At 43.2% G+C, this 27,755-nt stretch overlaps 1 protein-coding gene across 2 annotated transcripts in view; it reads left to right on the forward strand.

The window, feature by feature from the left end:
* Nucleotides 1-16,460: 16,460 nt before the first annotated feature.
* nf2a (NF2, moesin-ezrin-radixin like (MERLIN) tumor suppressor a) overlaps nucleotides 16,461-27,755 on the forward strand; it is a 137,464-nt gene continuing 126,169 nt past the window's right edge. Inside the window, exons 1-3 of one of the 2 annotated variants that reach the window (XM_084307887.1) lie at nucleotides 16,461-17,130; nucleotides 26,882-27,007; nucleotides 27,386-27,508. In XM_084307887.1, coding sequence (XP_084164013.1) covers nucleotides 17,005-17,130; nucleotides 26,882-27,007; nucleotides 27,386-27,508 — 375 coding nt within the window. In that variant the 5' untranslated portion in view covers nucleotides 16,461-17,004. The remainder of the gene's footprint in view (nucleotides 17,131-26,881; nucleotides 27,008-27,385; nucleotides 27,509-27,755) is intronic. The other variant, XM_084307888.1, reaches the window with a different exon arrangement.

The raw sequence follows: 27,755 nt of genomic DNA on the forward strand, positions 1-27,755 counted from the left end.
CTCATTTTAAGTATGTTTGTATTTCCAATGCACAATATAACGTTATTATCGCAATTAAAAAACACTCGTTTTCCAGAGCAGGAAGTGACATCACGTTTTTTTAATTTTTTTTTATTTTTTTGTATTTCTCGGCCCGGGCTATACGCGATAGCGCTCTGAGTGCGCGTCACAGTTTGATCGCTGTATCCGTCACAGCCAATCAGTGCATAACGCGTTGTGCGTTGAAATATGACTATTATGTTGGAATCCGGGCGCGATTTGAAGCGGTCTAGCCAGTAGCGTCAAGAATATCTGTAGCCGCATTTCGCGGAGACGCTCTCTGATTGGCCGACGCCAGTATTTTTTTCCGTAGCAGAATTTCACAGAGACGATCTCTGATTGGCCGAATCCAATTTCTAATGTTCCAATTCTAGGTTATTCCTAGGTTGGTCGGTGGAGATAGTTGTGTTGTTGTGAGAATGATGCAGGCAGCTGTTTGTCTTAGACGAGCGTGCCGTGACTGCAAGTTCTTTAGACTGTTAAGCTTAGGCACTCTTTCAAAGTTGGTTAAGGTTAGAGTTTGTCTTAGAGCATGGCGATAGAACGCCAGGTAGTTTGCAGTCTGTTCGAGCGGAAATGGACAAAGGAATGTACTTGTGTTGTGCTAACGAGCTAACACTTGGCTAACAAGCTATATGGCTGATGCAGTCTGGAGACAGACTACAGTGGACAGTGGTCTGGAATACATCATCAGTGGATTATACACGTTTATCAAGCTCTCCTGCCCTGGACGTTTCAACTAAACAGTGAGTCTCTCTCTCTCTCTCTCTCTCTCTCTCTCTCTCTCTCTCTCTCTCTCTCTCTCTCTCTGTGGTTAACGTTAACGTTTGTAAATAGTTTTTTTTAGGAGCAGTACTGTTAGGCTACTGCTGGCCATTCATGAAGCGAGACATTGCTGATTGTTTATTTATTTTATAACATAAGACTATGACTACCAACTGCCTAGCCAGCCGTGTATCAATCTTGGATGCAATAATAACGTTACCGCACACTGACTGTGTCGATGGCTCATTGATTTAACTACTGCAGCTCTCTCGGATTGAAAATACGTGGATTATGGCTTGTTCAATATCGTCTATGTTTGAATGAATGAATGAATGAATGAATGAGATCTTTATTAACAGATTGCAGAATGGGTACAATACAGTACGGCTCAATACACACAATTGTTAAGGGGATGCAGACCAGAGAAAGACGTTTGTCTTGTTTACATCAGGGTCCCAGATTTTCGATTCATCGATAGTTTAATAGCTAGCCTTGGCTCGTTTAACAATATGCAAAATATGTGTACAGCCCTGTACTCATACTGAAGTTATTCTTGGTATATAATAGGTCTGATTGTGTAACGAATCGATTCCACGTCGCGCTGTGTGTGAGAGAGAGAAGGAGAGAGGGAGAGATCTGCCTGTGTTTGGAGACGGGGCGAGTTTTGTTTCTAACTTTTCTATTTATATATTGTGTTTCAAGTTGTGAATTAGAGTCTAGACTATACTTTATTTGACTGGTTGTGTGTTGTTGTAGTAACAGCTGAGCGACTCGTTCATAAGAGCCGATTCATTGCCGTGAGCGTGAGTCGAATCGCTCACGTCTTGCCATGAGTCTGTTGCGTGGTACTGTACTGTACATGTTTGCAAAATGTTTGGTATAGCGCCCCTAGTGGCGAAGTACCCACCGGCCGCCACTGCTGCACACACTCATGTGGATGAGTGATGAACTTGAAAAGACCAGTGCGCGCACGAAATTCTCCAAAACTTGCTTTGAATGACTGCAGGAGATTGGATGTAAAGCCAGCTAGCTTTCAAATGCAAACACTGCTTGTTGAAGGGATGAGATTGTATGTCCAATACCTTGCATTTTCACATTGAGCTGGTTCAGATGGCCAGTTTTTTTTCTTTAGCAAACTCTATGAAAGACGTGAATAAATCCTCTCCTCTTGTTGTCCCTTTCATTGGCAAAACAGCCAAGCTTTCCTCACGCAGTGTCAGTGTGTCACCTGCAGCATACCTGGCAATTATACTGCACTGAGATAAATGGCTAACGTCTGTTGACTGATCTAACGCGAGAGAAAAGTATGTCCCGGCGTTTATGTCCTTAATTTGTGTTTCCTCGACTTGATTTGCCATCATGATGCTACGATCGTGCACAGTTCTTGCTGACAGGCGCATGTCTTTTATTAGTTTGATTATCTTGTCTTTATTTGGGAAGTCATCAAACAGTTCATTGGCCACATTAAGCATGAATGTTTTGGCATACTCGCCATCTGTGAATGGCTTTCCATTACTATTGCCAAAGCACCCGCAAAGCTAGCGGAATTCCCGCCACCTTGCTTGGTCCACACGCGTAGTTGCTGCTGACTCGTCTGCACTCTCCGCTGTAGTGGCGGACTGGCCATCGGGACGTTCGGGACGAATCCCGATGGGCCGGAACCAAAGTGGGCTGGTCCAAAAAAAACATTTTTTTTTTTTTTTTTTTTTACTTTTTTTTTAATTTTTTTTTTTTAATTTTTTTTTTGGGCCAGTGTGTGGGCCAGTGTGTGGGCCACTAATGTGGGCCAGTGTGTGGGCCGGTGTGTGGGCCAGTATGTGGGACGGTGTGTGGGCCGGTGTGTGGGCCAGTATGTGGGCCAGTCTGTGGGCCGGTGTGTGGGCCAGTGTGTGAGTCGGTGTGTGGGCCACTAATGTGGGCCAGTGTGTGTGCCGGTGTGTGGGCCAGTATGTGGGCCGGTGTGTGGGCCGGTGTGTGGGCCAGTATGTGGGCCAGTCTGTGGGCCGGTGTGTGGGCCAGTGTGTGGGCCGGTGTGTGAGTCGGTGTGTGGGCCACTAATGTCGGCCAGTGTGTGTGCCGGTGTGTGGGCCAGTGTGTGGGCCAGTATGTGGGCCGGTGTGTGGGCCGGTGTGTGGGCCAGTGTGTGGGCCGGTGTGTGGGCCGGTGTGTGGGCCAGTGTGTGGGCCAGTGTGTGGGCCGGTGTGTGGGCCAGTGTGTGGGCCAGTGTGTGGGCCGGTGTAGTGTGTGGGCCGGTGTAGTGTGTGGGCCAGTGTGTGGGCCGTATGTGGGCCGGTGTGTGGGCCATTATGTGGGCCGGTGTGTGGGCCAGTGTGTGGGCCGGCAATAAAACAATAAACAAGTTGCATAAACTAAATCAGATTAAAAATGATCACAGTTCTGGTTTTCCTTAAGATGCAGTTTAAGATGGGTCTTGAACATGGAGTATGTAGGGCACTCTCTAATCACAACTGGTAGGCTATTCCAGTAGTTACCACTTTTAACAGAGAACACAGTTTTTGCAATGGTAGTATACCGAAAAGGCACCTTACAGTCCCCTCTACTGATGGCCCTGGTGGTAATGCCAGTGTCTGCTTTCTGTTGGATGAACTCATTCAATGGGGGAGGGGCAAGTCCATGCAGAACCTTGTACATGAAGCAAGTATATTTGAAAACTTGGAAATTCTCGAAACTTAGCATGTTATGTTTTTCTAAAACATTACAGTGATGAAATGAAATTGGTTTCCTATCAAATACTTTTATGGCTTTTTTGTAGAGTAATTCTATTGGTGTAAGAGTAGTGACATATGAAAGAGACCAGTTGATAAAACAGTACTCGATGTGTGATAAAATCATTGAATGCAGAAACATCCTTGCAGCATTAACTGGCAGGCAGGGCCTGATCTGCCTGAAGTTTTCGATGTTAAACTTGACTGTGTTTGTCACTTTCTTCACATTACTTTTTGAAGGTCAATGTAGAGTCCAATGTGACCCCAAGATACTTGAATTAATGTACAATGTCCAGCTCCGCCTCTCCCAGAAACACATTAGAGTGAGTGACCTCTACTGGTGACTTTGTGAACATCATACACACTGTTTTCTTGGTGTTAAGTGAAAGACATGCTTTTGTTAGCCAGTCTTGAATGAGACATGAGACATCAGTGAATGAGATTCACGTTTCCTCCCAACCGCGAGTAGGCCTAGAAGCGCAGAAATGGAGAATGCAAAAAAAGAAAGGGTGGAGCTGAAAAAGCTAGAATTGCTAGTAAAAGACGCAGAACAATGTTCTAAAATTACAGACATGTTTAGTAGAGGAAGGGCTGGCGTTAGAGTAGCTGCTGCTGCTAATGATGATGAAGTTCAAGTGGAAGGAACCAACAGTAACATGACAGGTGCGTGCAGTAGCCTAGTGCATATTCTACTGTTGGTGTGTGCCGGTTCATGAGGGCTAGCTAGCCTATACTAGTTCTTGCAGTGATTTCAGTCATTCTATTACAAGACAATGTGCTTTCCGTATTCCTGATTCCTTACAGCACGTGGACGTAAATAGTCGTGACTCGTGACGTTTTTTCTCTGACTAAAGGTTTAGTTAGCAATGTTAGGACTAGTGCCCACCACAGCATCAGAAGCTAAAGTGCTAACCTAGAGAGTCAATCAGAACCTAGGACGGGCTGCAAATTAATTGGCTACTAATATTATAATAGTAAATACTCAAATAAAATACTATTATGTTCCCTTTCAAATTTTCATGTTGATATAATATTGGTAATCTAATTGATTGAATTGATTAGTTGCCATTTTACATGCTTAAATAAGATGTACCTTAGAATTCCCAACAGTTAGCCATGTTCTCGATTAGTCTCATCTACATGTTTGTAGATAACCACAGCTAACTAGCTTAAGCTAACAACTAGGTCAACTACTACCCCGTAGTTAAACAAATGTGATTGCATATAACAGCTAACTGCTACAGCTAAGTTGGTAGTTAGCCTATTCCATTAATGTTGAATGTATTTATGAAGGTTGTTGATGGTGGTTGGCGCTGAATAGCAGACATGATTCCGTCAGTCTGCCACAGGGAAGCTGTGTTTGCTGATGCTGCTCACGACCACCAGTAGCGTATGACTGTGTGAGTGTGAATGCTTGATGGTTTCTGTGAAGCGCTTTGTGGAACAATGCTGATATACAGTTAAGAATGAGTAATTCGCTTTTGGTTTTTAAGAAAATGGTTTGTAAAGCTATTTTTGAAAACTACAAGGGTGAATAATACTGTTTTTTTTTGCTATTTTCTTTTAGAATACTGTTTTGGAGTCTTAATTTTTTTAAATTTTGTTAAGAATATAGGACAGGCATAGGATATATAAGCATTGCTTCAGTCTGTACCTTCTCAGTCACTGTAAAATCAAATATTGTTAAATGATGGTGTATATTGTATTGTGTGAGATGATGACTGAATAAACTACTACTACTACTACTACTACTACTACTACTACTACTACTACTACTACTACTACTACTACTACTACTACTACTACTACTACTACTACTTTGGGTGTTTTCAAAAGGCTGAAAAACGCTGTATGAATTCAAGCCATTATTATTGATTGCTGATGTTCTTCTTATGCAGTTGACTCTGAGGAAAGAGAGAGTGCCCAGTCCAGCACAGCTGACCCTGAGGGGAGAGAGAGCGCCCAGTCCAGCACAGCTGACCCTGAGGGGAGAGAGAGAGCCCAGTCCAGACAGACAGACAGACACACAGAGAGAGAAAGAGAGAGACACAGAGAGAGAGACACAGAGAGAGAGAGACACACACACACACATACACAGAGAGAGAGAGAGAGAGAGAGAGAGAGAGAGAGAGAGAGAGAGAGAGAGAGAGAGAGAGAGAGAGAGAGAGAGAGAGAGAGAGAGAGAGAGAGAAAACAAGCTCTTGGAATGGGTGTCTGGGAGGAAGTGGGGGGTCTTTCGATGTTGATTAAACGGCAAGCAACTAATGTCATGAGTGCCAAATTAAAGGACAATAAATCCAATCTAACTGAAATTGTGTAGCACAGACCTTTTCTATGGATCAAAACCTCAATATTATTATGGTGTAGTTAATACTTCATGTATCCTTAATCCCTAGGCTAATGAGGCACTAAGATGTTAGTAAAAAAAAAAACATATGCCAATGACAGGAAGTAACGGTATATGTATGTGTGTGTCTCTGTGTGTGTGTGTGTGTGTGCACTGTGCATGAGTGCACATCTAGGGGCGGTGTGTAGATTTGGTCTCCCTGATGTTGACTCTTTAGCCACAGCCTTGGGTTGTTTAATACTGGACAAGTGTTTCATAACGGCCGTTGTGTGGGCCGGTTTCGGGGCCGGTGCGTGGGCCGGTGTGTGGGCTGGTGCGTCTGAATGTCCCGGGCTGAATTTGTGTCCCAGTCCGCCACTGGCTGTAGCTCCTCGCATGCCCTTTTCCTGCTGTCCCCCGCTGGATATTTCGATGCAAATGAAGCATGGTGCGTATCGAAGTGCTGCTTTATATTTGACCGTTTCATCGATGCAATTTTATCATTGCATATTAGACATACATCATTAGATCCTGCTCTCTCCACAAATACAAATTCCTCTGTCCACGCAGCCTGGAATGCACGGTAATCATCGTCTTTTTTTCTTTTCGCCATATTTTCTGTTACAAGGGTTGAAGCAGATAAACTAGTTGGCTATCTGATAAAATTGATTTCTTCACCTTTACAATGACCCGGACATGCTCGCGAGCCATTGGTTCCCGACCCGACCCGTGAAATTTATCTTCAAAACAAATTTCTGTTTACTTTAAAATGACACAGTATTATTAAGAAATATCACAAGTATTTTAAAATAAAATAATTTTTTTTCTTTTTTCTTTTTTTTACTCAAAATTGTCTGGGAGCCATATGCCATCACAGGAAGAGCCATATATGGCTTGCGAGCCATAGGTTCCCGACCACTGGTGTACAGTGTCCCCCCCACCCACCCCCTTTATGGGACTCGAGTTAGTCTACAATGCCCTCTAGAGGGGGAGACAGGTTACTATATTAATTTGATTAATGGTATTGTACCAAAGGGAATGAATGAAAAAAACGTGTTATCCTGTTTCCTATAAGTGACTTTTATTACTTTTATTATCATGATTATACTTTTATTATCATTATTATATTATTATTACTATTATTATTATTATTTTTACGAATGGTGAAAAGTTTTCCTTCTGTTGTTGTTGTTCTTTGCTTGTAGAATTTTGTGTTTGCTATTGGCTTATTCAAGTTTCTGGTTTATATTTGTTTTCAACATTCTACATTATTAAGTCCTTACTATGGAGGTCAAAGTTGACTAGTATTCCCAAGCTCACCTCTATGATGTCACTTCCTGCCCACATGGTATAATCATAATGCTCCCATTTTTACAAGCTATCACTGCTAGCCTATTAACACTGAAGATGGAACACCTGTTCCGAAACATGTCTGTACTATAGGCTGCCATTAAAAACAATTTTTTAAAATCTGAGAGTGCTGGTCCGGCCTTCGGCTTTCTTCCTCTTAATCCTTGGGATTTCAGCACCCAGTGTCAGATACTGAGAGCGCGGTCTACCTTGACTTTGATACATAGCTATTTTGGTAGCTTAGAGACCTGCAGCTCCAGAGTTTACAGTTCACCCTGTCCCTAGTGGATATACAGCAGCTTTCGTAGCTACAACGATGGAGTCACGAGACTCATTCTCACCTGAAGCAGAGAGAGACTCGTATCCTACTCCATGGCGTGACCCTTACTAACAATTGGCAGGACGCCATCATCCCGAGGGGCCTGCTTATCGCCAAGGCAAGACATCGAGCGGCATAAGAGATGCTAGAGACGAAGAGACGAGCAAGACTATCTACACACATGGTGCCTCCTGTACTCCCGCAGGCCTACTTGGCAGCCCAGAGACCGACCTAGGAAAGAGATGTCTCCGTAATACTCCCTCTGCAGACAGACGATGTTTCCGGACGGCTCCCTTCCACCACGACCGGTGAGATGGGCCATAGGAAGATACAGAGGAGTAAGCAAGAAAAGTTCATCGGTCCCTGAGATATACACCATTACTAACATTGGTAACATTGCATATGCATATTTGAGTGATTAGCACCACAATGTCCTTTCTTAAGGGTGATCGTTTGTACCGTAGCTCTCTATTTCTCCTAATGCACTCTTACTGTTTATGGGACTCGAGTTAGTCTACAATGCCCTCTAGAGGGGGAGACAGGTTACTACCGGTATATTCATTTGATTAATAGAATGAATGAAAAAAACGTGTTATCCTGTTTCCTATAAGTGACTTTTATTACTTTTATTATCATGATTATACTTTTATTATCATTATTATATTATTATTACTATTATTATTATTTTTACGAATGGTGAAAAGTTTTCCTTCTGTTGTTGTTGTTCTTTGCTTATAGAATTTTGTGTTTGCTATTGGCTTATTTAAGTTTCTGGTTTATATTTGTTTTCAACATTCTACATTATTAAGTCCTTACTATGGAGGTCAAAGTTGACTAGTATTCCCAAGCTCACCTCTATGATGTCACTTCCTGCCCACATGGTATATAGCTCCCATTTTTACAAGCTATCACTGCTAGCCTATTAACACTGAAGATGGAACACCTGTTCCGAAACATATCTGTGTACTATAGGCTGCCATTAATTTTTTTTTTTAAATCTCAGAGTGCTGGTCCGGCCTTCGGCTTTCTTCCTCTTAATCCTTGGGATTTCAGCACCCAGTGTCAGATACTGAGAGCGCGGTCTACCTTGACTTTGACAAAAATTTAATTAAAATTAAAACATTTTATTTTAATTTAAATTTTTTATTTTACTCAAAATTGTCTGGGAGCCATAATATGACTTGCAAGCCATAGGTTCCCGACCACTGGTGTACAGTGTCCCCGACCCCCCCCCCACCTACCCAACCTCCTCCAATGTACAGTTTCTATGTCAAATGTACACTATTTTCTGGACACTTTTTGTACCACAAACAGTACTGTATTTGCAAATCTGGTATGTCATAAATGTATAGATGTAGCAGTACTGTCTATCTGTATGTCATGTGTGACATATATGTTATGATGAATTGAAAATGGGGGACCCTGATGTAAACAAGACGAAAGTCTTTCTCTGGTCTGGACCTATCTCAAACCCTGCCCTCTTTTCTTGATCCTCCAATCACAGCTGTCGCTTACCTCGGACTTCCTCTGTCCGAGGTAAGCGACAGCTGTGATTGGAGGATCAAGAAAAGGGGCAGGGTTTGAGATAGGTCTTAATCAGGGGTGCAGTGCTGGGCATACGCGGTCAAACGACGTTTGGGCTTCGTCACTGAGGCAGAATTGCGCGCATCCTATTATTATGCAAAGTCTAGGTGATAAGTGCCGGCCGCTCGGAGAGAGAGAGAGAGAAAGCAGAGTCGAAGCGGGGCGGGGGAGGGTCTGAGAATTGGGAGGAAGTGTGTCGGCGGATGGACGAGAGGGTGCTTGCGCGGAGTTTGGAAGTTGATGACAGAAAGTTATGCAGAGATGTGGAGGCGGCACCGGCGTTGAGGGTGGGATCCCGTTGTCGTGCTGTGTTTTCGGGGGACGGCAAGAGGTACCCGGGGGTTGTTTCCTGGATCGAAGGAAAAAAGTGCCGGGTCGAGTTTGACGGCTATAACGGTGACGAGGAGGTGGATGTGGCCGCCTTGTTGATCTGTGATGAACTGCTTTCGACGTCGGGAGCTGGGGAGGGTAGTGAGCGCCAGGGAGGAGTCGATAGGGACGGGGACGGTCGTGACAGGGGAAGGGAGTCAGATGGTGACAGTATGGAGGGGGGTGAGAGCGGGGGAGAAGGGTGGAGTAAGGTGGAGAAGAGGAGCAGGGACAGTGGGAAGGGGATAAAGAGGAAGAAGGGTAGGGGAGATAGCTTGAGTGGGTCAGAAGGTGAGGGTGGCGGAAATGATAGTGCAGAAGTGATTCATATAGTGGTTAGGTTTGAGGGGGAGGGGGGAGTGAGGAAATTAGGGATGTTCGAGTTGCCCAAACTTGTTGTTGAGCAATTAGGTGAGGTAAAGTATGCAAGAGTTTTTGGGGATGGGAATCTGGCCGTAGGGTGTGATAGTGTAGGGCAGGTGGAGGTGGCTAGGAAGATGAGGAGCATTGGTGGAGTGGGTATAAGTGAGGTAGTGAGAGTAGGGGAGAAGAGGGAGGGGGGATGTAAGGGGGTGATAGCTGGGGTACCGGTCGAGGTTAGCGTAGAGCAGCTGGTGGAAGAATTAGGGAGGGACGGGCGTAATGGCATAGTTAAGAGTGCAGAAAGGATGAAGAGGGGAGCAGATAGGATAGAGACGGAGACGGTAGTGATTAAGTTTGAGGGTAAGGTTGTTCCTAGTGTGGTGTTTGTAGGGTATAGGATGTTTAGGGTTAGGGAATTTGTTCAGAGTCCTCTTAGGTGTTATAGGTGTCAGGAGTTTGGCCATATAGCTTTTTCATGTAAGAAGGGACAGAGGTGTGCTAGGTGTGGCGGGGAGCATGACTATGGGAAGTGTGGAGAGGGAGTGAAGCTGAAGTGTTGTAGTTGTGGGGGGGGGGAGCATAGTGTAGCGTTTAGGGGGTGTGAGGTGATGAAGAGGGAGGTAGTGGTTCAGAGTGTTAGAAGGGAGGGTAAGTTATCGTATGCGGAGGCGGCTAGGAGGGTAGGACAGGGAAGTCAAGATAGGGTGCAGGGGTGTGGAGAAGGGCGTGTGGCGGAAAGGGTAGGGCAGGAGGATAGAGAGAGGGTGTGGGAGGAGAAATTGAGTATTGTGGCCTTCGTGGCAGGGGTGGTTAATGTTGCGGCAGAGATTGAGGGTAGAAATGATAGAGTAAGGATGATTGTTAGGATAGCGGTTCAACATTTGGGTATGGTAGGTCTGACATGGGAGGAGGTGGATAGGGAATTGAAGTTGGGGGCTGAGGGTGACCAAGGACTCCACAGTCAGCCAGAAGGGGGCAAGGAGTGTCTCGCAGAGGGGGGCTCAATTAGGTAGTAGCAGCATTAGCTGCACTCCTTGGAGGTGAGGGTTGGGCAGGCATGCGTTCTTCATGGGACGGGGTTGCAATCCGTGCCACCCCATGATAAGTACTCGCTATTTGCATATCAATAGCGCCGGTCGTCAGGTGTGTTAAATACGCTCTCAGATACATTCACACCCAACCTGTTGTGAAGACATGTGTTACATTCCATTCGTAGAGGCAATCGGGCACTGTCTCCAGTCTGCGCTCAAGCGAGGGGACATTAAATGCGCATTCGCGGGAGCGCGCGCACGCGCCGGGAGCGCGCGTGCACGTGGTGCGCGCAACCCCTGATGATTTTAATAACGCACCACTGGGGTTGGGAGTTAGTTAGAAGTTGAATTATACGTGATTCAGAGAGTGGGATATATAGTATGATGTAGATGATTGATTGATTGATTGAAAACTTTATTAACAGATTGCAGAATGGGTACAATACAGTACAGCTCAATACACAATTGTTAAGGGGATGCAGATCAGAGAAAGACTTTCGTCTTGTTTATATCAGGGTCCCCCATTTTCAATTCATCAGGACATATATGACATACATGACATACAGACAGTCAGTACTGCTACATCTATACATTTATGACATACCAGATTTGCAAATACAGTACTGTTTGTGATACAGAAGGAGTCAAGAAAAGGGAGTATATACATTTGACGTAGAAACTGTACATTGGAGGAGGTTGGGTGGGGGGGTTGGGTACATTGGGATATTGACAACCATACTGGGTAATTTACATTGGAGGTGGTTGGGGGGGGGGCACACTGTATAAACAAGCAAAACTGCACATTGAGGGGTGGGGGGAGACACTGTACAAACAAACAAAATTGTACATTGGACTATTGACAAAACCATACTAGGTAAATGACTGTACATTGGAGGGGGTTGGGTTAGGATATTTACATGGGCCAGTGTTGAATCGCAGTCTCCTGTAGGTGTCCCTTGAGAGAGGTTTTGAAAGTGGGTAGTGATCCACATTCCTTTACAGCTTTGGGTAGGGCGTTCCACATTGATGTGGCATAATTGCTAAACGTGTTTAGTCCCTTATTTGAGCCAAATCTGGGTTTAACATGATTTGTGGAGCTCCCTCTGGTGTTGTGATCGTGGTATTCACTGACCTTTGGGAAGTATTTTGACATGTACATGGGTACCTTGGTCGTGTAGTGTATCTTGTAGACCAGGCCCATTGCAAGTTGCTGTACTCTGTCGTCTACTCTAAGCCATCCTAGGTTGTCAAAGTGGGCAGGGGTGAGGTGGGTTCTAGGAGTAAGGTCAAGCAGTAGTCTGACCAGTTTGTTTTGAGATGTTTGTAATTTTGTTTTTAGTGCCTTTGAGGTGCTTTGGTACCATGAGGTGCAAGCATAGTCGTAGTACCCCTGAATGAGTGCTCCTGTCAGAGTCTTCAGGGTATTCTTGTTTACCAGAGAGGAGATCCGGTACAAGAATCGAGTTCGTTGGTTGACTTTTTTTATTACATTGGATGCCATTTTGTCACAGGAGAGATTAGCCTCTAGGATGGAACCCAGGTAGGTAATTTCATCTTTCCTTGTGACAATATTGTCACCCACTACTGTAACTGAGAAGCCGTCGGTTTTGCTGAGTTTGTTATTTGAACCGAAGAGAATGGACTCTGTTTTGCCCATGTGTAATGATAGTTTGTTATCAGCGAGCCATATGCAGATTCTGCCTAGTTCCGAGCTGAGGGTTTTTTCAACCTGTAACTTGTTCTTGTCAGAGACCAGCAGGGCTGAGTCGTCCGCAAACAGGAACAAGTTGCAGTCACAAGCTGACGACATGTCATTTGCATAAATTAGGAACAGTAGCGGTCCTAGTATGCTTCCTTGTGGAACACCACAGCTCACTGTGAGGGGGGGGATAGGGTACCGTTTACCTCCACCATCTGTTCCCTCCCCTCAAGGTAGGATTGCATCCAGCTCACTGATAGACTATCAAAACCAATTGCTTTTAGCTTGTCAATCAGAATGGAGTGATTGACCGTGTCAAAGGCCTTTTGTAGGTCCAGCATGACCATGCCGCAGTATTTGCCTGCGTCCACCTCTTGTTTGATGTGGTCATTCAAATAGAGAAGGCATGTGTCAGTGGAGTGGGATGTTCTGAAGCCAGATTGGAATTCGTAGATTAGATTTTTTTCCGCTAGGTACTTTTCGACCTGGACAGGGATGGTGAACGGTGTGGTTGTAGGTAATTGTTTTGTAGGTTAGGTAGTTAGAGTAGGGGTTAGAGAAGGGAGAATGGAAGACTGGCCCGATTTCCGGGTCGGTAGGTGGCGGTAAATGCCCCAATTATGGTGGCCGTCCGCCGTAAAACACCAAAAAGAAGAAGAAGAAGAAGAAGAAGTTAAAGTTTTCAATCAATCAACCAATCCTGTTTGGATTGAAATCTTATTAGACAGGGCGAAACCAGTACTAGTAGGCACAATCTATAGACCACCAGAACAGAGTGGCTTTTATGACACACTTGATGGGTGTTTAGCTGGGGTGGAGGGGGTAGAAAAAATTCTTATTGGGGACTGGAACACGGATATGCTGCGTAAATCAGCACCCGTCTTCAAGGCCTTCAGTAGATTTTCTGACCTGCACGGTTTCAGCCAGCTAATCACACAACCCACAAGGGTATGCGATTCGACACAAACCACCATTGACCTCATTTTGACCTCTGACAAGTCCATGATCTCCAGTAAAGGGGTGATAGCATGCGGGTTAAGTGATCATTATATGATTTTCTGTACCCGCAAAAAGCTAAAACAGAAGGCCGGCTGTCACAAAACAGTCACATCTAGAGACCTCAAAACTTACTCTAGAGAGGCCTTTAACCTAGAACTGGGGAGCTTGGACTGGTCAGATGAGCTCAGTGGTACACAGGTTGAAGAAACATGGCTTGGATTCAAAACCAAATTCACAGCAATACTCAACAACATGGCACCGATAAGAACCACCAGGGTTAAAAATCGCGCTGAGGCATGGATGCACACTGAAATACTGGCCGCTATGAAAACCAGAGACAAAAAATGCTCTGAACTTCATAAAAGTCAGACAAAGCTTTCCAAAAGCTCAAACAGTGAACTCCAAGCCCACGTGGTTGAACTAAAAATCCAAAGAAACAGACTAAGAAATGAAGTAAACACCATGATCAGAACCGCAAAAAGAAATTTCATCAACGACAAAACTGAGGAAAACAAAAACAAACCCCGCGAACTTTGGAAATTACTCAATAATCAACTAGGCTGCAGTAAAAAACTTAAAACCAGATTCTCAAACATAAACATAAAGACGGACAACACGCTCATCACAGACAAGCTGGATGTAGCCAATTACTTAAACATCTTCTTCACAAACATAGCCACAACACTGGTAAACAAACTACCCTCCCACTCAGGGCATTATGGGGTAGAACACATAGTAGCATACTACAAAAACCTAGGGGTCCACAAAGACGACTTCAAACTTGAAATGGTAACAACCGATGAGGTACTCAAAAAATTGAGCGCCCTCCAACCTAACAAGGCCACTGGCCATGACAACATCCCCTCCAAATTCCTCAGAGACGCAGCAGCCGCCATCACCCCAGTCATCACACACATAATAAACCTCTCTATAAGACAGGGGCACGTCCCCAAGGACTTCAAAATTGCGAGAGTGACCCCTCTACACAAAAAGGGCAGCAAATTAGACCCAGGCAACTACCGCCCTGTTTCTATTCTTACCTCCATCTCGAAAGTCATGGAGAAAATAGTCTACGAACAGGTCGAAAAGTACCTGGCGGAAAAAAACCTAATCTACGAATTCCAATCTGGCTTCAGAACGTCCCACTCCACTGACACATGCCTCCTCTATTTGAACGACCACATCAAACAAGAGGTGGACGCTGGCAAATACTGCGGCATGGTCATGCTGGACCTACAAAAGGCCTTCGACACTGTCAATCACTCCATTCTAATGGACAAGCTAAAAGCAATTGGTTTTGATAGCCTATCAGTGAGCTGGATGCAATCCTACCTGGAGGGGAGAGAACAGATGGTAGAGGTAAACGGTACTCTATCCCCCCCCCTCACAGTGAGCTGTGGTGTTCCACAAGGAAGCATACTAGGACCGCTACTCTTCCTAATTTATGCAAATGACATGTCGTCAGCCTGTGACTGCAACTTGTTCCTGTTTGCGGACGACTCAGCCCTGCTGGTCTCTGACAAGAACAAATTGCAGGTTGAAAAAACCCTCAGCACGGAACTAGGCAAAATCTGCATATGGCTCGCTGATAACAAACTATCATTACACATGGGCAAAACAGAGTCCATTCTCTTCGGTTCAAATAACAAACTCAGCAAGACCGACGGCTTCTCAGTTACAGTGGGTGACAATATTGTCACAAGGAAAGACGAAATTACCTACCTGGGTTCCATCCTAGAGGCAAATCTTTCCTGTGACAAAATGGCATCCAATGTAATAAAAAAAGTCAACCAACGAACTAGATTCTTGTACCGGATCTCCTCTCTGGTAAACAAGAATACCCTGAAGACTCTGGCAGGAGCACTCATTCAAGGGTACTATGACTATGCGTGCACCTCATGGTACCAAAGCACCTCAAAGGCGCTTAAAACAAAATTACAAACATCACAAAACAAACTGGTCAGACTACTACTTGACCTGAACCCCAGAACCCACCTCACCCCTGCCCACTTTGCCAACCTAGGATGGCTTAGAGTAGACGACAGAGTACAGCAACTTGCAATGGGCCTGGTCTACAAGATACACTATACGACCGGGGTGCCCATGTACATGTCAAAATACTTCCCAAAGGTCAGTGAATACCACAACCACTACACCAGAGGAAGCTCAACAAATCATGTTAAACCCAGATTCGGCTCAAACAAGGGACTAAACACGTTTCGCAATTATGCCACAACAATGTGGAACGCCCTACCCAAAGCTGTAAAGGAATGTGAATCCCTGCCCACATTCAAAACCGCCCTTAAAGAGCACCTACGGGAGGCTGCAATTCGAAACTGGCCACCGTAAATGCCCAAAACCCCCACCACCTCCTAATAGACAGTCTCCTCCCCACCGCATGTATATATTCCCTCCCCGCCGTATGTATATTTCCCTCCCACCCACCCACCCCCTCCTAATGTACAGTCCCCTCCCCATCATATGTATATACTCTGTCAGGATCTAGGGGTAACAGTACTGTATATTTGAATACCGCCTATGTCACAAATGTATCAGTACTAAATACCTATATGTCCCTATGCCATAAATGTCATGTATGTTGTGTATGTCATAAATGTCTATATGAATTGAAAATGGGGGACCCTGATGGAAACAAGACAAACGTCTTTCTCAGGTCTGCATCCCCTTAACAATTGTATGTATTGAGCCGTACTGTATTGTACCCATTCTGCAATCTGTTAAATAAAGTTTTCATTCATTCATTCATTCACGCCCCGCCCACGCACAGTCAAACCTAGTCCAAGCCACGAAGCCCTGCCCAGACTTTGGGCTTGCGGCTCTGCAGATATACCCTACTCGGCTAACTAGCCTACTAGCACAACCAGAGCTCCCCGTCTAGCAGCTTCAACACTTTGCATTCTTGGAAAGGGATTTACCATTATGTATAACCGTGATGAATGATGATATTATTATGCACTTCAACGTGATCCCCGCTGTCGATACATTACTTGAATAACGACAAGAACGCGTAAATAATGTATTTAACTAGCTAAATTCGCTAGCTAATGTTTGATAATTAGCCAACGTTAATGTTATTGAGTTACTAGTCAATTATTTACACTGTTTTCTTAATTTATGGATTATTCCCTAAAACGACTAACATACCATTTATAAAATAGTACTAACGCATGCACTTGCCAACGGAAAACTATTTGATAGATCTTGCTTATGAGGCGTTTAACTAACTTTTAATAAACGACGACAACTCGCATGCAATACTGTGAGGTTAGGTTATGTCAAAAGACTTCTCTGCACTAAAGTGATATTATTACAACGTGGAATAGACATGTCTTGACTGCTTGTGTACGTGACGGTACACAGTGTGAATGAACAACTTCACTGAACGGAGTAGCTCACGTTAGCTATTCACTATCATGGCAAGTGCATTAGCAGCAAAACTGGGATTCACTTCATTGAGAAGAAAACAAGCCAAGAACTTCAACGTCAGAATTGGCACAATGGAATCCGACATGGAGTTCAGCTGTGAGGTGTGTATGACTGTATGCTACTTTTTGTTTTTGTTGTTGCATGAATTCACTTGTCCGAACCTAATGGTTATTATTATATTATAACACAATCATAAATAATGCATTGTGCCCTGGCCTACTCATTAGGTTGACATGTCCTCTCTTCTACCTCTGACTCAGACAACAGGTCTTTACAGCTGCCCTGTAAAGCACTAGGCTGCTTACCTTGTGTTTTTATGGTATTGCTTTAAATGCAGTTTGGCCTGATTAGGATGGGTGCTCACTGTTGACACAGTCTGCCTTTGTAGTAAACAGTCACTTGGCAGGCAAGTGTGCACAATGGTTCTACAACATTGTCTTGAAAAATACCAACTCTGAAAAACTTTTTTCTGAGACAACATGGGTGAGTTTCCTTTTTTGACACAAGGTGGCAGTGAGAAACTGTGTGACCCACCCAGTGAAAAGGTGAAATTGGTCTTCAGTAACCACCTAAGGGGATTTAGGCAGTACATTATCACCATTCAGCTCAAGATTTCAACCATGGTCATAGTCTAATTGAAAGAATGACTTACTGAAATTCTCTACGTATGAACCAAAACTAAAAGTAACTAGGCGTGGTGTTATTCTATCTTTGTGAGTTAATTTCATGGCCCTCCCAGTCCCCGCTCTATCATTGGTTTCTGTGAGGTTGGCTTGATCATATGCCAGAGCAAAAAGGCATTTGGATGATTCGCAAAAGGCCATCTCTGTACTTAAAGGGGTGGATCCCTATTCCCTACCAACGCTAGCAATTGGCAATTACACAGGGCTGGAGAATGTCAATTGCAGGTTTTACATTTCTATTTTCTGTGCCAGGATGTGATAATTGTATCAATTATGTGTTTTGTAAATAGCAATTATTGAGCTTTGGTCATTTTAGGCTGTGATTTTTCATTTAGACTCACATATTAGGCTGAATTGACCTTGATGAGCTCCAGGTGTCGTTCTTCCTGCACGTATTCACTGTTCTCTATCCTCCCCCCAGCCTGCTGTTAAGATGTTTACTGATGAAAGTCATTTTAGTTGGGTGTGTGCATATGACCTTCTCATGGCTCTCCGGTTGCATGGTCCCCTGCCTTGAATTATACTGTGATTCTGGAAAGATGGTCTTTGGGCTAAGCAGTGGCAGCCTTTTGCCTGGCTGATTGACTGAGCCTGGGGCCTCCAAGTGCTTGTGTTGGTGTGTGCATGTAATAATTGATCCGGTTTAAGTAGGGCTGTCCTAATTAAAATTTTTTGGGCTTTGAAGGTTCAGTGATTAATGAATCGGTGGATAATCCAAGCTTCATTCTTCCTGTGAGTGTGCAGGAAGTATCAATGCAGTGGGTAGATGAGTTATGGGGTAGATCAGTTTAATGAAAGTTTTCATTTAATGTCCTTGTCTGGGAGGAACTAATAACATAACGGTGTATTATTATGTCTGTAAACTCAGCTATTTCTGATGTAGGCTGGTTAAAGAAGGCATTCAAATTCAGATTTTGACAGTGATTTCCATGGCAGTGATTGAAGCTTTGAAGCATTTGGGTCAGCCCCTATATTGGATAAATTTTTACCATGTCAAGAGATTTCTAGAAATGTGTTCCAATGCATGCAATACACCAACACATTATCCAATTCAATATCCCATCTAGCCTAATTCATCCGGCCAGGACAACAGCATAATGTAATGGCAGTGTAAAATAACAGATTCATACTGTATGTAGTGCTAAGTATAGGCCAGTGAAACCGGTAGGCTATATATAGAGTACAGTGAGTAGTGAGCAGCACACAGTGCTGCAGGGTAGATGCTGTGATGGATACGGGCAGTACTTGTTCCCACAGCCATCGGCAGCCTTGCCTTGTATGCAGATTACTATCTATTACAGAGACCCTATCTGCAGTTTCTTTGACCATATCAGTTAGTTACTTACAATTAGGGCTGCAACTAATGACTAATTTGGTAGTCGACTAATCTGCCGATAATTTTTTCGATTAGTCGACTAATCGAAAACCAATGTAAACAACAAAAAAAAAAAAAAAAAGGGATTTTTTTTTTTTTTTTTTTTTTTTAAATTGCCTATCTTTGTGAAAGTGGCTTCTCAGCTCTGGTCCAGCTGAAGACAGAGCAGAGGAACAGATTGGACATTGAGCAGAGTTGCTTGTCTACCATCACCCCAGACTTTGAGACTCTTGTCAGGACCAAACAACAACATCATAACATGATGATCCCATAGCAAATTAAAATAATGACTCATGAAACATTTGAATTTGGATCTTTAAGCCACTTTAAATGAAAATGTATTTGAAGAACAATACAGCAATCACTCATAACAAGATAAATAAATTAAATAATACAAATTAAAGTGGAAGTGTACTTTAAATAACTTTTGTTTGCTGTGTGTGAGAGGAGTCCGTGTGTGTGTGTATGTGTGTGTGTCTTACTCTGATCGCTGTGTGAGTGAGAGGAGTGTGTGTGTGTGTACTGTGTAATTTGTGTGTGTCTTACTCTGATCGCTGTGTGAGTGAGAGGTGTGTACTGTGTAATTTGTGTATGTGTGTGTGTCTTACTCTGATCGCTGTGTGTGAGTGAGAGGAGTGTGAATGTGTGTGTGTCTTACTCTGATCGCTGTGTGTGAGAGAGAGGAGAGTGAATGTGTGTGTGTCTTACTCTGATCGCTGTGTGTGAGTGAGAGGAGTGTGTATGTGTGTGTGTCTTACTCTGATCGCTGTGTGTGAGTGAGAGGAGTGTGAATGTGTGTGTGTCTTACTCTGATCGCTGTGTGTGAGTGAGAGGAGTGCGTGTGTAATGTATTGTGTGTCTAGTCTGATCATCATCTCCTGCAGGGGAACAATGTTTTCAATGTCCAAAATTTGCTATGGGATCATCATGTTATGATGTTGTCTGGAACCCTGAGAAGCCACTCTCACAAAGATAGGTAGTGCAAAAAAAAAAAAAAAAAAAAAAAAAAAAAAATTTTTAATGACTAATCGACGCAACAATTTCTCGTCGACGATTTTTTATAATCGACGTCGTCGATTATGTCGACTAATCGTTGCAGCCCTACTTACAATCACATCACATAATTGGAAGAGTATGAGTTAGCCTGCTATAGATAGAAAAAAAAAAAAAAAAAACTGTTTTTGTTTTAAATTTCAAGAAACAGGCTGTTCATTCAACAATGACATTCAACATTTCAGTTTGTGGAGTGAATCTGTTCAAATGGTTTTAGTGTGGAATTGAAAGAAACCACAAATATAAATGACTTTAACAAAAAAACAAACATATAAAAGGATTATATCTCAGAGGTATATGGATGAGGAGGCGTTGTGTTGACCCCTTGAGCCCTGGCATCCCTGTCCAGGGGCTAGTGCTCGGCGGGATTATTATTAGTATTATTATTACTACTGATATTTTCTTTTCATAGTGTGGACATTTGGGTTGTATGAAAATTTGTTAATATGAGTTGCATAAGATAATAGAGTGTGAAGGGGGTAGGAATACATAAGTTTACACTTCATCCTACTCCTTTTTGAACATTACTGTTTTGCTTGTTTGTTTAATCTGTTTATTATTTAATTGTTTAACATTTTAATTCGTTTTTAATTTATGTTCGAAATAAACTCATTCATTCATTCATTCAAATAGTTTTAGTTCTGTTTTACTCCCAAGTGACCATATTCTCACACAGAGAACATGTTTGCGCTTATGTCATGCTCAGGTTGGGAACAGGGTGGAAAGGAATACCAACCTGAGTACCAACCTGAGCATAACATCTAAATGGCCACCGTGTGATTATGGTCAATGTAAACAAACCTTTCACAGCATCTGGGGGAGGCTGGATTATGTAAACAAACCTTTCACAGCATCTGGGGGAAACTGGATTATCACAAACCTTTCACAGCATCTAGGGGAAACTGGATTATGTAAACGAACCTTTCACAGCATCTGGGGGGGGGAACTGGATTAAACCTTTCACAGCATCTGGGGGGGGGGGGGAACTGGATTAAAATTTTCACAGCATCTGGGGGGGGGGGGGGGGAACTGGTTTAAACCTTTCACAGTATCTGGGGGGAAACTGGATTATGACTTTTCACAGCATCTGGGGGAAGCGGGATTATGACTGTTCACAGCATCTGGGGGGAAACTGGAGTATGACCTTTCACAGCATCTGGGGGGAAACTGGAGTATGACCTTTCACAGCATCTGGGGGGAAACTGGAGTATGACCTTTCACAGCATCTGGGGGGAAACTGGAGTATCACCTTTCACAGCATCTGGGGGGAAACTGGAGTATGACCTTTCACAGCATCTGGGGGGAAACTGGATTATGACCTTTCACAGCATCTGGGGGGAAACTGGATTATGACCTTTCACAGCATCTGGGGGGAAACTGGAGTATGACCTTTCACAGCATCTGGGGGGAAACTGGATTATGACCTTTCACAGCATCTGGGGGAAAGCGGGATTATGCCAAACCTTTCACAGCATCTGGGGGGAAAATGGATTATGACCTTTCACAGCATCTGGGGGGAAACTGGATTATGACCTTTCACAGCATCTGGGGGGAAGCGGGATTATGCCAAACCTTTCACAGCATCTGGGGGAAAAATGGATTATACCGTCGTTAGCCAGATAACTTTGAAAATAAAAAATAATGCATCCAATATATCTTGGATGTTTAGATTTGACTCTGTAAACGTAAACTTGAATATTAAGGTTTAGGAATGTGATTCAGTCATACATATTGATTCTTGTTAATTATGAACAAAAATATGATTGTAAAATTATCTAGCTAACTGGCAAGCCTACTTCATGAAGTACCCAGGAAACATTAGAAACGTGTTGTTCTGTATTAACTCATTGGGGGCCAACAGCAGAGGGCGCTGATGGCCCTTCAGCGCCAGTGCTTTATCCAATGTAGGATAGGACTTACTTGTGAGTGCTTAAAATATATGAAATATAATAGCAATAGATCTAAATAACACGTTGATTGTCAGTGAGTTGCTTCCAGTCAACATGCACGAAACAGATAATTTTTTCATACATTTCCGTTTTATACCGTGATGAATATGAATATATTTCTAGAGTGTTCTGTCTAATCTCGAGCTTCAATGTATTTCCTTCGAAATCGTGCCATTTGTCACTTGATTTATGAATCGTTTTCAAATAAACGCTAGATTATTGACATTAGGGCTGCAACTAACGATTATTTTGGTAATTGACTAATCTGTCGATTATTTTTTCGATTAGTCGACTAATCTAACGATTATTTTTGTCATTCGATTAGTCGACTAATCTAACGATTATTTTTGTCACACCCTCAATCTCTGCTTCCTGTGGGCATGGCTCCTTCTCCAATGCATGTTTTACCTCGCATGCTCAAGTCTGCACACCTGTGAATGTCACCCTGTTGTCCAGTCCCTCTGCCTTAACAGTTAACTTAACATAACATGATGATCCCATAGCAAATTAAAATAATGACTCATGAAACATTTGAATTTGGATCTTAAGCAACTTTAAATCAAAATGTATTTGAACAATACAACAATCACTCATAACAAGATAAATAAATTAAATAATACAAATTAAAGTGGAAGTGTTTAAATAACAAAAAAAAAATATATTGCAGACTTCTTAGCTTAACATCCCAGGGAACTAATGGGATAACTGGGGATGTTGTTTGCTCCTGACAAGAGTCTCAAAGTCTGGGGTGATGGTAGCAGGGTTTCCGTTAGAAAAAATTGTTGCCGGTCTCCGTGACCTGCACGATTTCAATCTACCGGACAAATGAGATTAATTCCGGTCATAGTTTATTGAGCTTTAAAACAATTGATAGGCAGGCTATATAAAGAATGTCATCCTCAAGGCATGTAGATTTATAATATTATTACTTAAAACTAGGCTACTTTTGCGTATACAGTCATTAATTAATATATTCCAAATAAAATAAGTCCCTCGATACTCCGTGCTGCTGCTGACTTTATCCGCGTATGTGGGCAGTCGGTCCGACACTAAACAGCAGTCTGTTATAATCACATTTTTATGAGCTAACGAATTCCGTTATATTGGACATTTGTATTAATTATATCAAGCGAAGAACTGAGAAAGCAGAGAGACGGCAACATTATCGTGGTTTGCGTGACGACTCTCTCCACCTCGCAACGACTTATTTGCAAAGAGTATGGCGCTGCAGAGAAGCTGATTTAGCTGTTATTGGCTCTTTTCTGGGAACCGCACAGCAGCGCCCCCCACCCAACATTGGCTGAAAATGGCTGAATTGGAGTACTGCTGGAATACTGCATTGGGCTGCTTGTGCTATGGCTCTGCAGCTTCACAAAAGTTTGCACACCCAGCACTAAGCTCTCGCTCGCTGACAACGTCGTTGTCATTATTAGAAGCAACGAGGAAACAAATGTAATTATCGTTTCGTTCATCGCATAGGCTATTTAATTTTAGCCTATTTTAATACAATTCAAATAATCAAATTGTGCTTAGACTCAGGGAATTATTTTCACCGGACATTAAGACCGGAGAGATGAAATATGTCGGACTTAAACAGATTTTGCCGGTCAAATACCGGTAATTACCGGCTAACGGAAACGCTGGATGGTAGACAAAGCAACTCTGAGGTCATGCTCAATGTCCAATCTGTTCCTCTGCTTTGTCTTCAGCTGGACCAGAGCTGAGAAGCCACTTTCACAAAGATAGGTAGTGCAAAAAAACCTCACACACACACACACGCTCCGATGGCGGTGAAAGAAACATCGGATTAACCCAAGATTCGTAACATAGAGTCCTTACCTCACATCTGATGTAGTGCAAAAAGATTAATCCAATTCCTGATTGCCATTCCAAATATTGATCGCGTTTATTGATCCAACGTTATGTCCAAAACACATAATCCACGCTGCTCTGAGTGTCCCCAGTCCATCTGTTATAATGATACTGCATGCCAGAGAAGTAAAACCTGGACCGGACTTCTTAGATCGATGCACAGCCCCAGCCAGAGGGATTCCAATGATGTGCAATACCAGCCGGGAGGCATTAGGGGGCGGTATTTGCCCTTTGCGAGCTCAGACCCATTCCCAATGATAACATCAGGCTGGATGGATGAAAAATGAATGGATATAGCTAATAAAAGAAATAATGATTAAAACCTGGATTTTCTTGGGTTTGGCGCCCAGAGCATGGCGAGTTAACCCGACTTTTCTCGGGTCTGGCCCCGAATGTGTTAAGAGACCTGTGAAGAATAGCAGGTTCCAATCCTGTGTTTTACATGTTGGTGGTGGGGCTACACTTTTGTTTATACAGTAGTTGGATTACAGGTGTTAATAATAATGATTCAAAATTAATAATAATAATATATTTATTTAGGGCGGCTGAGTGGCGCAGTGGGCAAGGCGCTCGCCACTAACGCAGGATATACTGGTATCATTAGACCCCCCTAGGCATGGTCTAATTGTCACAACCCACGACTACAAGTGGTGTAATGCTTTTATACAACTGGCACATTCATCCAACCTTATTGCTATACAATAAACACATATTAATTGAAGATTTATTGAAAAAACCATCCGCCAGAAAAAGTTGTTCCCACAAAAAAAAAAAAAAAGTTGCCTCCATGTGGAAGCAGCTCGGAAGTGCATCCAACTGTTCTCAGTAGGACATCCAACAAACTAACACATCCAACTGTCTTTCAACTAGGCATCCAACAAACTAAGACATCCAACTGTCTTTCACCTAGGCATCCAACAAACTAAGACATCCAACTGTCTTTCACCTAGACATCCAACAAACTAACACATCCAACTTTTCTTTAGTTTTTAACCTACTTTCTATATAACTTCATTCTTAGATGCTTCTATAGAAAGTAGGTAAAACAAATTCAAAAAAGTTTTCTTTGCCCTATAAGAGTTTTTATTTTTATTTTTTAAACCTGCTTTCTATAGAAGCAGCTGGGAGGTGCGCTGTTTTAAGTGAGCGTGGGTTATTGAATTGATTGATTGATTGATTGATTGATTGCTAATTTTATTACTGTCTGCCTTGTTTCCAACTGGTTAAGTTTAGGCCCTCTTTCGAAGTTGGTTAAGGTTAGAGTTTGGAATCAGGGCTGGTGGTCTATCGCCCTGCTCTAAAGACAAACTCTAACCTTAACCAACTTCGAAAGAGTGCCTAAACTTAACCAGTTGGAAACAAGGCGTACAGTAATAAAATTAGCAATCAATCAATCAATCAATCAACCAACCAATCAATTCAATAGTCCACGCTCACTTAAAACAGCGCACCTCCCAGCTGCTTCTATAGAAAGTAGGTCAATCTTTTTTTAAATTTTTTTTGCAATTAATCAATCAATCAATTCGCGCGATTATTTTTTTGTTCCACAATGACTCATGACCTATCAATTACATCATCCAACATTGTTTTTTTTTTATCCACTTTTTCTCCCATTTTTTATATTTTCTCCCATCCCAATTTCGTATCATCCAATTCAACCCTCCCCTGTCACGTACGCTGTTTCTTGCCTCCCACAAGCCGGCTGCAATGTGGACTAAGTCATACATAGCACAAGTCCCCTCCGGTACTTGAGGTAACAGCAGTCGCATTTTTTCACCTGCGCAGCTCGATCTCTCAGTGGTGAGGAGTAACGCGTGGGAGGCTCACGCTGCCCCCGACACTTCCTGATTCCACTGCGCAGGCGCACCAGCCGACCTGTAGGAGTCGCTGTCCACAACGCCCGATCCCCACCCATCAGTTTCCCACCCCCTAATACGGCCAATGTGTATTAGTACGGACGACCAGCTAAACTGAAAGCAAATGTGGAGCGCTGGGCTCGAACTAAGAGTTCGAACTAAGACATTCGCCGTGACAGAATCGTTTTTCATTTAGTCTTTATGACCCTATCACCATTATCCTTTCGTAATGTTTCCTGTCGGCTTGTCCGCCATCTTGCTTTAATTCCTAAAACCACGAACGCGCATTGATAGTGATGCGGTTGTGGGCGGGTCCTGGGACCAAGAGCGTTGGGTTATGAAAAATACCCACGTGTAAGTTGACTGTTTCAGCCAATCAGAATCGAGAAATGTGCATGCCGTTGTATAAACTAACACAATTGGCAGTGTTAGAGGGTGGGAAAGCCTGTGGGTGGGGATTGGACGTTGTGGACAGCGACTCCTATAGGTCGGTTGGGTGACGCCTGTACAGCAGAATCAGGAAGTATCGGGGGCAGCGTGAGCCTCCCACGCGTTACTCCTCGCCACTGAGAGTTCGAGCTGTTTGGTGAAAAGATGCGACAGGCTGCCTCCTCGTGTACCGGAGGGGACACGTGATGCAAGGCTTCTATCCTCACTACAGCCGACCGGTGGGAGGCATGGTCTAGCGGCGTTCAAGACAGGGGAGGGAAGAATTGGAGATACGAAATTGGGATGGGAGAAAAATAGAAAAATTAGGAGAAAAAGTTGATAAAAAAAAAGTATAAATTTATTTTATGTATGTACATCAAAGCACTTTACAGACATTACAGTACATGGACATACACAGTACATGGACAAACACTACATGGACTTTCACAATGACAACATGGTGGGGATACTACAGAGAAAGGGAGACATTGTAGAGACAAAACGGAGAGAAAATAAAAATAAATAATATATAGGTGTGTACAGAAGTGATGCAGGGGCTGGAGGGTCAGGAGTGAGGGTCTGCAAGGTTGAACAGGTGGGTTTTGAGGTGGGACTTGATGTTTCTACGCACCCTTCATGTGTTTCAGATGAAATGGAAAGGAAAGGAGCTCTTTGAGTTTGTGTGCCGCACGCTGGGCCTGAGGGAGACCTGGTTCTTCGGTCTCCGGTACGACGTCAAGGACACGGTGGCCTGGCTGAAGATGGACAAGAAGGTAACAGAGGGGAACATGCAGACCAGGGAGCTCCCAGATCAATAGAATATACTGTAATAGAAGTACTATTGATCCCGAAGGAAATTCAGCACTACAGATCGCTCAAAAATCACAAATAAGAATACAAATACAGTCTGAGATATACATTCTAAATATTTATATACATTCTGAAATATACAGCCAAAAATATACAGTAATTTACAGTAAATGTACAGTAACAAATGTGGAAAAGAAAATGTAAAGTGATGAGGGAACACATCTCAGCTGGTGGGAGATGTGACTGCAGTGATGAGGGAACACATCTCTTCGCTGCGTCGGTACTGATGTGTGTCGTGGTGTCACTCGGTACTGATGTGTGTCGTGGTGTCCGGCTGGCAGGTCCTGGATCAGGAGGTGCCCAAGGAGGAGCCGATCACGCTGCACTTCTTGGCCAAGTTCTACCCAGAGAGCGCTGAGGAGGAGCTGGTGCAGGACATCACACAGCATCTCTTCTTCCTGCAGGTGAACTCTAGGCTCCATCTAGGCTCCCTAGATATATATATTATATATACAGTATATATATATATATATTCTTTTTAGATTTAATACAATTTTGTTAGTATGTGTTTTAGATTAAAGCTGCGCTATGTAATATTTAAATATGGAGGAAAACTGCAAAACATAAAGACATTCATTTCAGTCATTCATACTTTGTGCTCTAGAAATGAGACGGTAGACTTTTATGGAATCCGCGGTGTCATGCCCGCCA

This window comes from Notolepis coatsorum (assembly GCF_963971535.1).
Source record: "Notolepis coatsorum genome assembly, chromosome: 2".
NCBI classification, from domain to species: domain Eukaryota; kingdom Metazoa; phylum Chordata; class Actinopteri; order Aulopiformes; family Paralepididae; genus Notolepis; species Notolepis coatsorum.